This window comes from Saimiri boliviensis, chromosome 6, assembly GCF_048565385.1.
Source record: "Saimiri boliviensis isolate mSaiBol1 chromosome 6, mSaiBol1.pri, whole genome shotgun sequence".
Classification (NCBI taxonomy): Eukaryota; Metazoa; Chordata; class Mammalia; order Primates; family Cebidae; genus Saimiri; species Saimiri boliviensis.
The window spans coordinates 85670862-85688341 of NC_133454.1; the positions used below are offsets into that span (position 1 = coordinate 85670862).

Sequence of the window (17480 nt, forward strand, 5' to 3'; positions counted from 1 at the left end):
GGAAGATAACAATTTAAATGATCTTCTTTGTTGAGAACTACAGGGGACTACTGCAGCCTGGAAGGCCATTGCGCAATGCATTTTACAAGACACCCTTTGTGTTATTTCAGAATCAATGCTGTTGACATTATTTATAAAAAGATATAAAGGGCAAATCAGGGTTGCACTAAAAATAAAAGCAAGCATTTCCATCCATAGTGGGAAGACAGCACTTTGGGAAATTCTAATCTTAGTTGCAAATGTCAAAGATTGCAAACTGGATCTTAGCTAAAAGTAAACTTCTGCCAGACTGCTCCCAATGGCACATTTTTGACAACCAGATTTAAGACAATGCTGAGAGGGAAGCAGTGATGTAAAGAATATATAAAGTATATCCATGTGCAAAGTTTTCACATATACTCTCTATTCACAGCCCTAGGTCAACCAGCTGAAAATGAAAATAATCAAGTATAGTAATACCCAACACCATAAAGAGAAGACAGTAGAATACATACACAAAGACTTACACAAACAACACACATACACTATCAGACAGACCGTCTCACATACACATCCAAGTAAACAGACACAGACAGACAGAAAGATTCAGAGACAGACGTAGACATGGACCCAAACATGCTACAGACAGAAATGCAGACAGGTACACAATAAGATAGGCACATAGACACAAAGAGATACTGACAAATACACAAGACACATTACAGATGCATAGAGTCAGAGAGCCAGACACACAGCAGGTATGCACTGCTATAGATATAACAGACCTGTGGACAGAGAGGCACACATAAGTGCACATACACACGGAACAGATTCACACAGATGGACTCACATATAGATTTACACCCACAATGCGAAAGACACACATGAACACTCACAGAGTTACACACATGAACACTCACAGAGTTACACACATAGTGCAGTCACATGTACACACCAACTCATGTACAGCCATATATAATGTGTAGTCTGTGACCTTCCTTTCAAGGCACATCAGGACACATGGGCAGGGATAGGTTTAGGGGAAGAAGATGAAGTACGTCTGTTATTGTGGACAGAATATGAGATTCAAAACAAAAAACTTTAAAGTTTTTCAAGTTTAATATTACCTGTGTGAATATAAGCAAATGATTTGAGCTCTTTGAACCTCATCCTCATCTGTAGAAGAGGAATAATAAAAACTCTACTTCTTATGATGGTTGCTAGAATTAACTCTAATTAATAAATGTGTGAAAATGCTTGCAAACAATTAAAAACACTGACATTTTAGTGATTATTATTATGTTCTTAAAACTGCCACCAGCGAAGAAAGCTTCTTAGGAAAAGAAAAAGTAAAAGTATTATCTACCTCACCTTTTACTAAGAACACTTAATGAAATCTATTTTTAAAAATTGATCTTTAGGGAACTAAATATTTATACAAAATGTAGCTACAGAAAATTCTGTTACTGGCATCAACTTAAATCAATTAATATTATATTGAGTGCCTACTATGTGCCAAGCATGTCTAGGAAATGAAATATTCTACTTAAGCATACATACCCTCTGATTAGTCAAGCTGTCATATACAATATATTCCATACTTGGTATTACTATTAGCAAGGATGATAGTATAGAACATAAGCAGCACTAAGACTAAATTTAGCACTTTGAGACCATATGATGCTTAAGCGTCACCACCATAAACATTTTAGGACCATGAACATTAGAGCAGAATCTGGAAAGCACACAGGACTGAGTGCCAGAGAGACAGGGGACTGGTCCTAGTCTCAGTAACACCCTGTGGCTGGATTTGGGCAATCACTTCACTTCTCTGTTTCTTATCTATAAAATAAAGGGCTGTACTAAATGATCTCGAAGGGCTCTTTTAGCTCTGATTCAACTCTTCTTACAGTGCAATGAAGAAGTGCTGACTAATGGTCTTTCTGTTGAGAGAGTGCTGAATATATAAATTTTTACTATACTACTATAAAAACAAAGAAGTTCATATTTCATATCTCTAAAAGGAAAAGATCTATCATCACTGGACTAGAGAAAATGCGGGCAAGTTATGATTCTGTAAGAATAGAAATTGATTAAGAGATTTTTGGATACAGCATATTAGATCCCTAATTCTCAAGGGCAAAGATCTCTGAGGAAAATCTTCAGGATATACTGAAGCAAACATCCATAAAATGGGATGCCAAAATCTGCAGAAAATTCAGATAGCTTTTAAGCAGAGCACTCTCCTATTAGCTCAGAAAAATCCAGGTGGACCCAGTTCCTAAAAGGCATGCACACAGTAAAACAACACAGCGTGTTTTCAAGTGATCAATTATGCTTCTCTGAGGAATCTAAAAATCACAATTTAGACAGATTCTTTGTTAGACTTAGGAGACCACTTGTATTGTCTTGAGGAGCATTGTGAAAACTTAGGAAAACAGTTTAGAATATGCGCAGCCTTTCCAAAGTTGCATTTTAAACTGAATCCAACTTTAAATGTTCAAGTTTTAGCAGATTTTTAAAAATATAATTTGTCATTTAAATGGTCTCAGTTTTATATTTAAAATTTTTCCCACAATCAAATGACTTCAAACTTAATATTTTGTTTTGATGATAATCATAACTATATATATTTTCTTTACTGTGCATTTTTAAAAATAACTAAAAAATTCCTGACAGCACGTGCTTTGATTTTTTTTCTGCAACTCAGTTATTTAAAAAATGTTTAAATTTTTTTTTACAATGAGTGGATTCTAAAGGCCACCTAGGTGGGATTGATTTAATTTGGAGGTTGAGAAATCCTCAGGAAAACTTTATTAATTTCTTTATGTGGGGTGACATAGCATTAAGTCACCTGACACTAAACTTGCAATACATTCTTCCTCCGCATACTGGTTGTCTTTCCATTGGAAAAGCCCTGCTTCCACAACAGGACAGTCTCTAAGCTAAGGAAGAGCAGGAATGCAAAGGAGTCCTAGGCCAATTTTAAGAAATTTCAAATGGAGTTCCACCTACAGAACTGGTCTTGGGAATCCTACAAGAGAAGAAAATGGATTTTTAAAGGTATTATCCTAGGCACCTGGCTTTTAGTTTCCTGATAAATCCTGTAATAACCAAGGGAACTAAGTGTAATTAATCTCAGATGAGGACACCAAGACTCAAGGAAGTCACAGACCTGTGAGTTGTGGAAGCAGAATCTGAAGCCCCAATCATTCTGACTCCAAAACACATGCTCTTTTCACTCTTGCACACCTCTCAAATGGTTTCTCTCATCCTTTATTTAAATGCCACCATCATATTCTTCTTAAAATGTAGTTTAGGTAAAACGTGCCCCATCCACAAACACCTACAATGGCTCCCAATTATCTAAAAGGATAAAACTTAAGCTAGTCACCACAACCATCTCTGTCAGCCTGCTATTCTACCAATTATGTGTCAGGTTCTGAATAAAGACACTTATGTTGATTATAGCTGGTCTTTCATATCCATGGGTTCTGTACCTGAGAGGTCAACCAATTTTGGATGGAAAATATTTTTTAAAATTTAAATTAAAAATAACAATACAACACAAATAATAGGATTAAAAATAGAGTGTATATTTACGTGACATTTATGTTGTGTTAGATAATATGAGTAATCTAGAGATGATTTAAAGAATATGGGAGGATGTGCCTAGGTTATATGCAAATACTATGTCATTTTATATAACAGTCTTGAGCATCCAGAAATTTTGGTATCTGCAGGGTGGGGAAGTGGGAGTCCTGGACCAGTTCACTAAGAATATTCAGGGATGACTGTACTTTATTGAATCATCACAACAAACCCTTGTGCATAGAAACCATGCATATTAATAACATTTCTAAGATGGAGACATTAGGTCAGTCTAACTCCAAAGCCTTTGGTCTTATCAACAACCTTAATTAAATGGATGGGAAAGTAGGAAGAAAAGAAATAAAAAAGGGAAGGTGGAAAGGAGGGAGAGAGAGGAAGAGAAGAAGACTGGGAAAGAGGGAGGAAGGGAATAAGCATTTATTAAATGCCTAATTTGTACATAAGATATTGTATTAGGAGGCTGAATGTTGAATCTTTAATTCTCAAATCCTGATATTTTTACAGATGAGCAAACTTAGGCTCTGAGATATCAGCATAATAGTGATAAAGCCAGGATTAAACCCTCGTTATCTTTCAACTACACATGTCTAATACTATGCTTTGTATACAGTAAGTACTTAATACAAATGAAATGAAATTGAAAAAAGGTGTGCCCATGGAACAAAGTGCTGTATACAAGTATGCAATGTCAGTCACATTACCTAAACTAAGGCAAGTAACTGTAGGTAAAAAAATGCATCTCAAAGATAAACAAAAGGTCTGTTAGGAAATAGGCCTGCAAAATTACTGTAGTTCTCAACCTGAATAGGAATGTAATAGGAACATTCTTAGGTGTGTCTCAAGCTTTTGTGAGGACCCAGAGGAGAAAACCTACATTTCTTCTGAGAAGTTGCTTTGTTTATGTGGTAGAAATACTGTGGCTATTACAATACATTTCCTTTTTGCCTGGTTACCAGGAAACTTACAATGAAGTCTGTGGCCCATTTTAGCAATTAGGTAAATATGTATGACAAGAATTTTTGTGCACTTCACTTACCTCAGCTTTACCCTATTTACCTTATTTTCCTATCCTTAATTTTTCTTTACCACAATCTCCTCTCTCTATTTAGTTTTCATGTTGTTTTATTGCACGCATCACTGCAAATCACCCAAAATTCTTTTTACATCAAGTCAATGTATATATACAAGTAGTATAACTATACTGTTTTGCTCCTTAATTCAAATAGAACCATTAGCCATTTCTAAACATTTACTATGTTTGATCAGTGAAGACTGTTATTAAGGTTAAGGTTAATACAACTGAAAAACATAATGCATGTACCTGTATTGCGTGATCTAGAATAGCATAGATTCAAAATATCACCTTGGTAATCTCAAAGACCCTTTTAGAGGGTCCACTAGATCAAAACTATTTTCATAGTAACACTAAGATATTGTTTGCCTTAGTCATTCTTATTCTCTCTTGAATGTACAATGGAGATTTCTAGAAGCTACATGACAATGATACAATTTGGTTGCAAAAGCAGATACCAGAATTAAGCAGTCTTCTAACAAATTAGACATTAAAGAGATTCATAAAAATGTAAAGCAAAGCCATTCTTCTATTTTTTTACTTTGAAAATATAGTTAATACTCAAAAATGTTATTTGCATTATTATCTAATGGATTTGTTATTGTCATCTTAAATATTTTTTTCACATTTTAGTTTTAATATTTAATAAGATAAATATTGGTTGATAAGTCCACATAAATCAAAACTCTTCAGGGTCTTCAATAATTTTTAAGAGTGTAAAAGGTCCCTGATACCAAAAAAGTTGAGAACAGCTGGTCTGGAAGGATTAAGAGATTACATCTAGAAGAGATTAGATCTAGAAGGATTAAGGATTAGATACTACCTGCCACAAAGGGAGGTTAGGTCTATAAAATCCTCATAATTAGTAAGTTTGCTCGACACATAATAAAACCAACAACTCTTTCAGAAAATGTATGCAACATTATTAACTGAATATATTGAATTTTAACCCTTTCATTAGAAGTACATTAACTAAATGTGGCCTTTTGACTTAAACATGTATAAACAAAACTCAAGCCTTTATATTTTTTCCTATACCCACACCTATCTAGGAAGTATCTTGAACTTGTAAACTTACATAGAAATTCTCACCATTTTTTTTCTGTTTAAAATACAGAGAAGAAAAGAGCCAAACAAGTGTGTTGTTGTTTTTTATGAGTTAGGCCTTAAGCTAGTAGCTAGGCAACCAATCAAGTAGCCCTGACAACAGAAAGAAAAAGAACTTAATGATTACATTCAGCCAGGAGCCTACATACGGAACTTCATAGTTGCCCAGTGTTACTAGTTCAAATGTAAAATCCAACACTAATAAAACTTACCTTGCTTTTCTCTAATTTTATAGCACTTCTGATCTGTGTATGTTCTTTTAAAAAAAACACTATTGCAAGTATAAACATAGCTATTCATTTCAAAGAAATATGTATGAAACACATATATCTAGATAGACTTCTTTAGCATTCACTTCATTAAATTGATGTTTGAAACTCAGATGTGTGTCTTGTTTTAGATTTTAAGTAAAATTGCGCTATCAATCTCACAGAGATGTAGGAAACAAATGAGATGATGGAAAAGAAATGCTAGAGTGAAGTGATCCAGAGCTGGTCTTAGTTTCTTCCTCTGTGAAACAAGGACAGTAATACCAACATCCCTGAATTTGGAAAGGTTCAAGAGTGAATATATATGTAATAATATATTTGGAGCACAGAAAGCACAAAAATATTCCTTGTCATGACATAAAGAAAGAGTTGTACACAATGTTTTTTAAACAGTGACTACTGATCTGCTGTGCAAATGAGGAGAATTACAATTAGAATTTCTTCCCTTACTGCAAACTCTCTAATGTGCCTCACATTCTTCATAGTACAAGTTGTTGTCTTGAGAATAGGTTGACATAGAAAAGTAACACAATTGAACATGTTAGTCAACTGCTCACAAAAATGACAATCCTGATTAATTAGGACTATGTGCACCTTTGAAAACAACCAAACCTCACTAGTCTGTGAGCTATAGAAAGAGCTCATTCATTTTCAATACACTTTGCAAAATAATTTTCTCACAAGCCCCTTTCACTTACTGGTATAAAACTATATTGATCCTCTGTCTAAATTTATCCTGTCATGCAACAATGAATACCTGAATCAATTGTATGAATAACAAGGAGCTATGGTAATTGACGACGAGAAACAGATGTCCAGTATGTTTTCCTTTTCCAATAAAAGGGGGCAGTGTTACATCAGTGTAATACTGATGTACTGTTCTAATATTTTTGCAAAGTATGGGTGAAATGCAAGAATCTACACTTTCAAAAAATGAACAATAGCTTTTTAAATAAATGGAAACAAGTTTACAATGTGTCTCAATGATTGGGTTATGATTTTCCTATTTAATTCACTGAAAAATATTATTTGGGTATGAGAAATATAAACAGCTATCAAGCATCAGGTCAAGCTTTTCCAAAACATTATAGATTAAAATTCTGCTTTTGTGGAAATATATTAAAGCATAAATTACTAGGAACAAAATCTCCCTAGCACACTAACATAATCAAACTTGAGTATTATTATCATGTTGGCTTTAGCCAAATCCTAGCAGGTAGCTAGTTTATTCAAGCTACTCTAAAAATGAAAAAGAAATATGCATATCCTGACTTTGCAAGAAGCTGCCTGTTAGCATCTTACTAGCCATTTTTCCTCTTTTAAGACGTTTTGGATCCAAGGACCAATAGGTTGACTCATTCACCAGTGGAGAAATCAAAGAAAGAAAAAATTTAAAACTAAACAACAGATTTGACAAGATGCCTGTCATCTGAAAGTGAGAAAGAATCTGGTATTAAATGAGCATCTTTTGTGCAAGATACAGGCTGTACATATGCTTTTCTTCAAAACAGCCCTTCAAGAAAAGGGTAATTATCTCCATTTTATAGATATGAACATTGAGACTCAGAGAGATTTTAAATTACTCAGAGTAATTTACTTAAATAACACAGTTAGGAAACAGCACAGAGAGAACTGAGACCCAGCATTAATCAACTCTAAAATCCAAGCTCTTTCTAATCTACATGTCGTCTGTCTTTCTATGACTGCTCCTGGCCTGGCCACCTCCTTTGTTTCTTTGTCTATACCAGTATCATTCAATCTTCTGTTTCCTGACTGGTAGCTTTCCGGCGCCAGAAGCAACAGACACCATGGCAGGGAAGAATGTCCTTCCCAGATAGAAGGTGGCAAGTATAGAGAAAGCACGGAGATAAATGCTCTTCTGCTTCACTGTTTTTGTTTATTTATTCTCTGCTATATTTCACCAAAGCTTTGAGATTGTCAATGTAAAATGTAAGATATCACAGGAAACTAATAAATGAATCTGGTACTGTTCTATAAGTGGAAATACAATTAACTAGGAATTAGGATAGCTGAGATTTAATTTCTGCTCCGCCACAAATACACTATGACTGTGGGCAAGTCCTTTTCTTTCTCTAAGTTTCCGTTTCCTCATCTGCAAATTGAAGTGACTGCATTTGATCAAGTGTAATGCTCCCTCCGGTTCTCTTACTCTACAGTTTTAATTCTACCAATATACTTCAGAGGCAAGTAAAGTGTGATAATTGTGTCCACTGTAGCCCATTTTGTTTGACACCTGATGAGGTCAAGCACTTTTCTCAAGTGATTCCCAGATGAGGAAGTGAATAGCAGCTCAGGACACATGTGTACAGATGTGTAATCTGCCTTTTTGTGAGCAGCTGTGATCAGTAGGTAATCAATCTACTGGCTTACATTAATACCTATGCAGGAAAGCATTCCAACCAATGCTTTTGCTGAGTCACCATTCAAAAATTAAGAAGATCAGAGAGTTACAGAACATACTTTACATATGTCCCTTCATTAAGAAGGCCCACCCTGCCTTGGCTGTCTTCTTGCCAGCTGCCCTTAGCTTAGCTCTGAGGAGACTTAGAAGCAGCCTAATTAAAATTCTGCCATGTATTGTCATGACTACAATACTCTCTCTCTTAGAGATGTCAAAACAACAAAATTTGGTAAGCAATTGGCCTATAGTTTGATCGAATTGCACTGGTATTTAGACAGGGGTGAAGATGGCTGGTGCTCTTTTTGTGGAAAGCTACAACCCAAGGCGGTAACTTAGATTTCTGCTGGCAGGACACTGACAATTCACGCACAGAAGTTATGTTGAAATGATGGAGCAGAACAGCTCCTAAGGTGCCGTTACAGTCTATTGTACCTACAATGTATATATTTAACAGATCCTAAATACCCCGTGACACAGCCAACCAGAACAACTCCATTGGTGCCGTTCTGGCCAATCAAGTCAACAATGTTTCCTTTTAAAGTGCCAAAATAGGGATTTACTCAATACAGTGAGACACATCATGAGTAAACATGTAGTCATATGGACATAATCTATGATTCTATATGTACTATAAAGACATAAGCATCCCTATACCTGTTAATAAATGTTGGCTCACATTTATGATATATACAAAGCCTGTCTTGTGTACATCTTATATTACTAAATGTAACAAGCTACAGTGGACACTGATGTGTGACCCAGATCCCCCTTCAGGACTGCAAGATTTACTCCCTCAGCTGCTGGAATTGCTGTTGGTAGCTAGCTTTTAGCTATTGGTCCTCGCACTGCCTTAGCTGAAGAGAGTCACCTCACTCAAAGTCATTTCCTCTTCCCACTCGAAGTCATGTCCTCATCCAATGACTCATTGATGATACAAGTGTATAAAAGCTCACACTCTCACCCCAACTTAGGGCAATTCTGAGTGACCATGGGAATCTGGAAGCTTCCAATGAGGTTGCTAGAAGCCCTAGTTGAGACTGTACCAGAGCACAACCTCTCCTTCTGACCAGTCCTGGGTTTTAAAGAAAATTAATTAACTTGTTCATTTTTTAGAGATGGGATTTCACATGCTGTCCAGGCTTTTGTCTTCTCCCTTCCCTTAGCAATCCTAAGAGTGCTCCCTAATAAACCTGCATGCTGATCTCCATCTCATAAGCTATTTCCCAGGACACCCAAATCTATGCCACATTCCTCTGGAAAGAGTGTCCAAATAAGAGAGAGAAGAAGAATGCTTCATAAATTATAATGTTTTATGACAACATCACAAAAAATTATCTATAACTGTATTAGGGGCTACAAAGAACAAATCAATAAATCAAATGGATGTTTCTTATATTTAAGGAAACACATAATTTCAACATGAGTAATTTTGAAGAGTTAAACTGAATTTGTCACAATTCATTTTCCAGTTTAATTGCACATTATATATTAATCTTAAGCCTCTTTGGCCCAGAAGAAAATATGATGCTCAGAAAAAAATGTAGTGCCCTATGTAATCCCATAAAATTAAGACAGATATTTTGATTATAAGAAAGCCAAAGATACCATCACAAGAAACTGTTAGTGCTGTCCTTCATATTCTTCTGACTTTAACTAAATCTATCAGCAATCACAGAAACTGATTCTAGATGCTAAACAAAGCCTGCAAGAATCACAAAATATATCTGCAAAACAGTGACATTATGCAAGAGGGAGAGCTCATGAATACAACATCCCTATTAATAAACTTTTCCAGTGTCCAAAATTCAACCTCAGGAAGGTTGTCTACTGGGAAAGCTACTCCCTTCAACTTGGAAACCAGGGTTTCCTGGTTCTGTAGAAACAACTTTGCAGCCTACCTTCTGGGACTCAGTTATATTCAGTGTGATATGTTTTAGGTCAAGTATAAATTAATCTTATCTCTCTCTCTCTCTCTCTCTCTCTCTCTCTCTCTCTCTATCTCTATCTCTCTATCATCTATCTATCTTAACCTCATCTCTCATCCCTCTCCCATGTGTTCCAAAGCAAAATTAAGTTTTATCCTTTCATACTTCAGACTTTTTCCTTCCAAGTGAATTTTAAAAGTCAATAAGAAATACTTAAAATTAATCTGTAGAATTTGAAGTTAATAGTATCTAAGTTTGAACTTTAACAGATAATACAAATTCAACAATATAGGGTGCTATGGAGATAATTTTTGTGTCCCCTCAAAATCCATATCTTGAATCCCCAATCTCCAATGTGATGGTAACTAGAGGTGGCTCTTTGGGAAGTAATTAGGTTTAGATGAGGTTATGAGGGTAGAGCCCCATAATCAGACTAGTGCCCTTCTATCAGATAATCAGAATTTTTTACCCAGCCTACTAATAGCCTCTCAACCAGTCTCCCTGTTTCCATTCTTAACCTCCTATAATCCAATCTTACATAGTAGGCAGAATGATCCTTTTATATGTAAATCAGATCATGTCAATGTCCTGGACAAAATCAGTCTAGGGGTTCCCATTGCACTCAGAATAAAATGAAAGGCCTTTCCAGGGTCTATCAGGTGTAATAAGCTCGGCCCAGTCTATCATTTTCACTTTATGTTCCCCTGCTGTCCTGACTCTTACCATTCTTGTCACAGTGGCCTCCTTGGTGCAGGTCTGATCCTCTAAGTGCCTCCACATTCATCACTCCCAGTGCCTGGAATGCCTGTGCTCCTGCCTTTCACTATGGCCTGGACTGTTGCTTAATTCAGATGTCAATGTCCCTTTCTCAGACAAGCCTTATCACCCCATCTAACATACCAACCCTATAACACCCTATTGCTTTAACTTGCTTCTATTTTTTCTCATGGCATTTATTGACTTCCTGCAGCTACATTTTCTATTTAATTGTTTATTTCTTCATTGTCTGTGTTCTCCTATTAGAATGTGAGCTCTAGGAGAACAGGTACTTTTGTCACATTTTCTCACTGCTGTATCTCCAGTGCAATAAGCAGAATAAGCAATAAATAATTTACTGGATCAAAAACCAAATGAATGCATTTTGCAAACTGTGTTTTTTTTTTTTTTTTTTTTTTTTGCCCTGGTTGACAGGAAGCTTAGTATTACATTTAATGATGAGTCATGGTAACATATTAGTCTTCATTGTAAGCATGTATGTGTCTTCCATTTTTAATATTCTGGTACTCTATTCTTATTCTAACAACATCATATATCTCCTTTATTTTATGATACATCTATTTCAGAATGTGACAGAAAAACACACCAACAGGCAGGTAGGTTGGGTCCCTGGGAGGCAACTTACACTGGGTGAGAAAGGGCATATTTGTTAATCAGCAATAATGCTTACAGGTGCTACAATGATAGATTTTAGTAAAGTTCAAGACAGCTCTCAAGCTGGAAGCCCAAATCTATGGCCGGAGGTTGATACTTGGGAGCCTGGAAAGAACCAGGTAAGAGTGGGCCAATGAGTCTAGCAGGTCCAGTGGCACAGGGAGGCAGTTTTACCTTTTCATTCCTGCAGTTGTTCAGCCCCATATTATTTATGGAGGACAGTTTCCCATCAACACCGTGTGGCTGTTGCTGCTGGTGCTCCCGCTGGATCTGCTCTCGCATCTTCCGTGCCTCCTGGATGGCTTTCATCACTGTATCCTGATCCCCAAACAGGGCAGGGGAGTTGAGACTAGACAGGATATCTGCATATACAGGACGCATTATTAGAGGCTTGCAAGATCAGACTCCTAAAAAGCGTTACTACTATCCCCTCCCCTGTAGAAAACTGCATTCTCGGAACAAGGAAGGGGCACACGTTTGCCATTTTTTAAAGTATACAGTAATATACATAGAGCACAGAGCCAGGGCAACCAAGATGTGCTGGGTTCTTTTAGCCCTGGAGAAAACACCAGCACTCCAGTCTACCTGGGTTCTGTCTACCCACCTCCTTGCAGACTAAGGTTCCTAGACTCAAATCGTATATATATTGGAAGAAGAGATCTGCTCTGCCTGTATGTACAATTGGTGCACAATGTTGTCTCTTCTGTGGGGGAATTATGGGGAGGAAGGGGGTGAGGAGTGGCGAGGAGGCAGAGATGTTTGTCCAGGCTACCCATTATAGTTGCTGTGCTACTACAAGAAAGTTGTTTCTGGCCTGTAGAAAAAAAATCTGTGAGGCCATATGTGTATTTTAGTGATATCTGTATCTGTGTGTTCACATGTCCACTGCAGGAGAGAGGGGGTGGAAGGAATACACCATACTCTCCATTCCTCCAATTGCTGGCTGGTTAATGAGGCATTCTTCTCATCATGCTGCCTCAGTTATTTACCAAGAGAATGACAATCCATTCCCCACCCCCAGCTCAAACACCCACTACAATCAGCTCCCTATCTTCCTGACATTGAGGGGATATGTGTGGGACTGGTTTTCACATAACTACAAAGTTTCAGAAAAAGTGAGAATAAATATTTACTTCTAGTGTATTCTATGCAATACAGGGAAAAATTTCAAAATTAAACTGACTTTTTTCCCACTTATATCTTGCATTTTACTGTAGGTAAAATGAATACTTTGAATAAGTTTTTCCAGTTTTAGACAAAAAGAAGGCAATTGTTTGATGATAGATAGGCTTCATCTGCTGTGGTAAATGTTAGTGTGATCCACTTGCTTAAGGCCTTGTATAAGCATTTCATAGCAGGTGTGTGTGTGTGTGTGTGTGTGTGTGTGTGTGTACACCTCACATAGGCAGTACAGAAGAAATGAGAATAGAATCAAGCTCACACTGTATGTCTGCTATGTACAATGCATGTGCATATGCATTTGTGTTTGCAAAAAATTCCGAAGCTATCTATGGAATTATTTTGAAGTCAGTCACTTTTCAGTCCCACAGCTTTTGTTCTGGAGTTTTCTGGCAAAAAGACCATTTTTATCCAATATTTTCTGGACAAGAATGCTGTTCAAACATAGGTGCTAGTACTTCAGACCATTTCTAAGCAATATGCTCTGCTGAGTAGAGTTCCATAAAAGCAGGGCTTGTGACGTAGTCATCTCTGTCCCTCATGATACTCAGGACAGCAAACAAATGATTTCAGAGTGAATTCTAGGAGGGCCATTTCAAGCTGAAATCTATAATTTATCTTCTTGTTGGCTGTTTTCCCTCACCTCACAACTTCCAAAAATCCAGCCAAGGGGCATTCATATTCACATGCTGGAAATGATATAATTCTGTCTTCTATGTGGATACCACTAACTTTGCATGAAAATTTTCAGGTCCCAAAAAAGGCATCCTTACTCAAAATGAGAATATGCTGTTGTAGAGATCCTATAACCCAAATTTCACTGAGAAAGATTTACATCTCACTATCAGAAGATTCACTTAGACTCAGCACAATTCAGCAAATATTTTAACTGTGAGTTTACAAAAAGAACACTGAGTAACATGTGAGAGGACCTGGATTCTAATCCTGTTTCTGCTAAGTAATAGCTGCAGGAGTATGGGCAAGTCGTTCTACCTGTAAGAACCACAATGTATGTATTTGTACAATGAGGGTAATAATATCCTACACAATTCATAAGACTGTGAAACATCAAATGAGATAAAATAGGCAATAGTGTTTTTTAAGCTGTTAATGGCTATTCTTATACATTATTTTATCTATTGTAATAAGCATTTTAGAATTCAGGACTTGATAATATAAGAAAGGTGATCTAATGAAGAAATGCTTTGTCTTTATGCTAACCCTTTAAAATCTGTGTCTGCTTAGAAATTAAGAGATTTAATTTCCTGAGAGCATAAGTATAACAAATTAAGATCCTTAATTTGACTTAAAGAGTACAGTAACAATAATGTTAATGCTTATTTGGCACTCTTACTGACAACCGCTTTCACACTTATTGTTTCATTCCACTTTATATATGCACATGTATTGATAATCATTCATTCCAATTCTTTAAAATTGAATGCCTCTAGGTTCTAAACTGTACTAGACACTTTATATGCATTTTTCTCTTTTAATTCTCACAATAACCGATGAGATATAGTAACCTATAGGAATACTATCACCCTTAGAGATTAGGAAATTGAACTTTAAATAACTTTCTTGGGGTCACATAGCTAGTAAATGAAGGCTTTCTGTCCAAGCTTGCCTCATTCCAAAACCCATGTGTTTTCCTACATACTTTTCACATAGGGATACAAATATTCCTAGAGATACTTGGCAATATATGGGGGAGTATAAGAAGCCAGACATTATGATATATCTTCCTACATATCAATAGTATTTCATATATGTTCTGGAGTTGTGTCATTCATATTTGTTTTAATGCAAAAGTAATATGGGATTAAGATGTAAAGTTCACATACACTTTGATAGAAAATAAAAATGTCAAATAAATTTTTGCCTTTTGAAAGCCTGCTTTGAAGTCAGGTCCTACGTCTCTGAAAAATTATTTCAGTGGCAATGTGCTGACCAAATATAGAAATTCCTGTCTATGATTTACTGGATCTAACTCATTATCATCTAAAGAATCCATCCCAGCAGGATTTATATTATGATCTTTTCCAAAAGTTCTAATATAACAACATACTAAATTGGCTTATATTTCAGTAGAGAAGATAAAAGTATTATCTTTTACTAAGGAACACTTTGGAAACAAATATCAGTGGTAACTAAACAGGTTTGCTTTCTTTTACCTAATTCGTAAGTCTCTTCCTGGTGTTGACTTTTCCATTTACCTAAAGAGGATCCTCTTCCCAGGCTTCCTCCAATGGGGCTAGGGATGCTGCTTTTGTTTGGCAGGTTGACAGGGCTGGTTTTGCTGGCTGGGAACAGGTTCTGGGTGGGAGACGTTGGGGACTTTACAGGCTCTGCTGTCTTGGGTCGGGATGAGAGATTCAGAGGCTGTGCTGCTGCTTCATCCTGCAAGAGTTTAACATAAATAATTATTTTTAAAAAAGACAAGTGAAGCACATTATCACTTAGTAAGCCACAGTTATTTTACACCTCAGAGACAATGCCGCATTCTCCTACAGTAATAACAAAAGAAGCTAATTATCTACCTCCTTGAAGATTCATCGGAAGGAAACCTCATTAATTTCTCTGTGTTATGCTTCTATTTACATTAACTGTGTAGTTGGATCATTCTTTTTGCCAAATTAAAATCTGAATTAGCTCACATTACAGCTTAATTTCCTAATGTGTTTTCAGGGATCTAAATTAACCTAGGGCATTTACAAAGAATTATTTAAAATTTCAGCAGCTCTGTAGTGCTTTTGTGTTACTCTCTCTGAAAAGTTCTTAAGCTATAAATAGTCTCTGCAGCTAATGTTTTTAGTACATATTTTAAATCAAACAATTGCAAGCACTTTAAAAATGGAAACATGGAAAGCCTTCTTCTGATCTACTAGGCTCCTGCTCAGGGAGCCACATGCCACAACACAGCTTCTATGTGGCTTTCTGGGTGTGGGCACTCTTCATGGTCTATATTCTGGTCTCTATTCATGTTTAAAATTAATTTTTGCAAAGACCAAGGATAGATTATAATTATGTTTTATATACTAAGCTATATGCAATTTATTTTTCATGTTTAAAGTTATGTTTCTTTATAGGCTTTTTTACATATATTTACAGAATGTCTATTTTAAGACATGTCCTTCTACACCGAGACAGTTTTCAAATATCTGGCTTGTAACTGTAGTTCATCCAGGATCTTGAAAGCTAAGCTCATTCCTTTATTTTGTCTCATTTGTCCTGCCATAAAATACTTGAAACAACACTTTCATCATCCTGGAAATTTTGTTGTAATATGAGCATATTCATTTAAATGTTCAGTGTTAAGATCTGTATTATTGTATTCTAAAATAAAATGGTCAGCAAATGTTAACTCCCATTTTGCTTCTGCAAAGACAAAGAGAAGTAGATTTTAATACCATTGTTTAAAAGACCCAATAGAGTTTGGTAACAGACATTTTCCCCTTTAGTAACCAAGTGACCTTCCTGGGGCTCGATTTCTTCATCTGTGAAAAGAGAGTCTGATGCTAGGTGATCTCTAATGTCTCTTCTAGTACTAATATCATTGATTAAAGGGGAACAAAAAGAGAGGCCAGAAAATAGTACTTGAGAAGGAGGATTAGAAAGGGAAAATAAAAATAGCATGTACAAAGAAGCAATTATATGCCAAGCACTGTACTAAGCATTTTCACATGCTAGCTCATTTAACTATCAATAACTGTATGAGGCTGGCCAGTATTATTCTAAATTTACAAATGAGAAAATGGAGGTCAGCATGAAAATGTAAATTCTAATTTATTGGGCTCCAAATTCCAGGCCCCTTTTCTACTGAACTACCACAGAAAATAAGTCAATTGTTTGATAATATAGTGATGGCCCAGATTTGTGTGTGTGTGTGTGTTCATAAGGAAAAGGCAATCTGTCACATATGTTGCAATATATCTTTATGTATATTTATATATGGGACAGGTTCTCAAGCAACATGGGTACACCATTATGAATGTCAAAATTATCTTATGTACTTAATTGCATTTTACTTCCCTTTGCTCTTAATTCAAAGGATGTTTAAACTAGTTTGTTCCTTTACTCACATCTAAATAATAGGGATTTCTATGCTAAGTATTTAGTTTTCTCCATGTTTCTTTTATCTGGGGCTCACTGAGCTTCTAAAAAATCTAAATTTAAAGTTTTGATTACATTTGAAACATGTTCAGTCATTATTTCTTCAAATACAATTTTCTGTTTCTCTCTCTTCTTTCTGGGCCTCCAATTGCATACATTAGTCTATTTGATTTTGTCCCACAGATTTTGTCTTTTTTCTATGCCTTTCATTATGGATAGTTTCATTGTTATGTCTTTAAGTTCACTATCTTTTCTTCGGCAATGTCTAAGCTGTTGCTAAACCCTGTCTAAGCTGTTGCTAAACCCACCTAGTATATATGTTTTAATCTCAATGTATTTTTCATCTCTAGACATTTGATTTAGGTTTTTCC

At 36.0% G+C, this 17480-nt stretch overlaps 1 protein-coding gene across 33 annotated transcripts in view; it reads right to left on the reverse strand.

The window, feature by feature from the left end:
• The window catches only part of SOX6 (SRY-box transcription factor 6), a 785339-nt gene that overhangs the window by 63012 nt on the left and 704847 nt on the right, over nt 1–17480 (reverse strand). For 27 of the 33 annotated variants that reach the window (XM_074401148.1, XM_074401147.1, XM_074401149.1 and 24 more), the window contains 2 exons: nt 15171–15396; nt 11992–12179 (listed from right to left, as the gene is read on the reverse strand). In XM_074401148.1, coding sequence (XP_074257249.1) covers nt 11992–12179; nt 15171–15396 — 414 coding nt within the window. The remainder of the gene's footprint in view (nt 1–11991; nt 12180–15170; nt 15397–17480) is intronic. The other 6 variants (XM_074401168.1, XM_074401144.1, XM_074401171.1 and 3 more) reach the window with 1 other exon arrangement.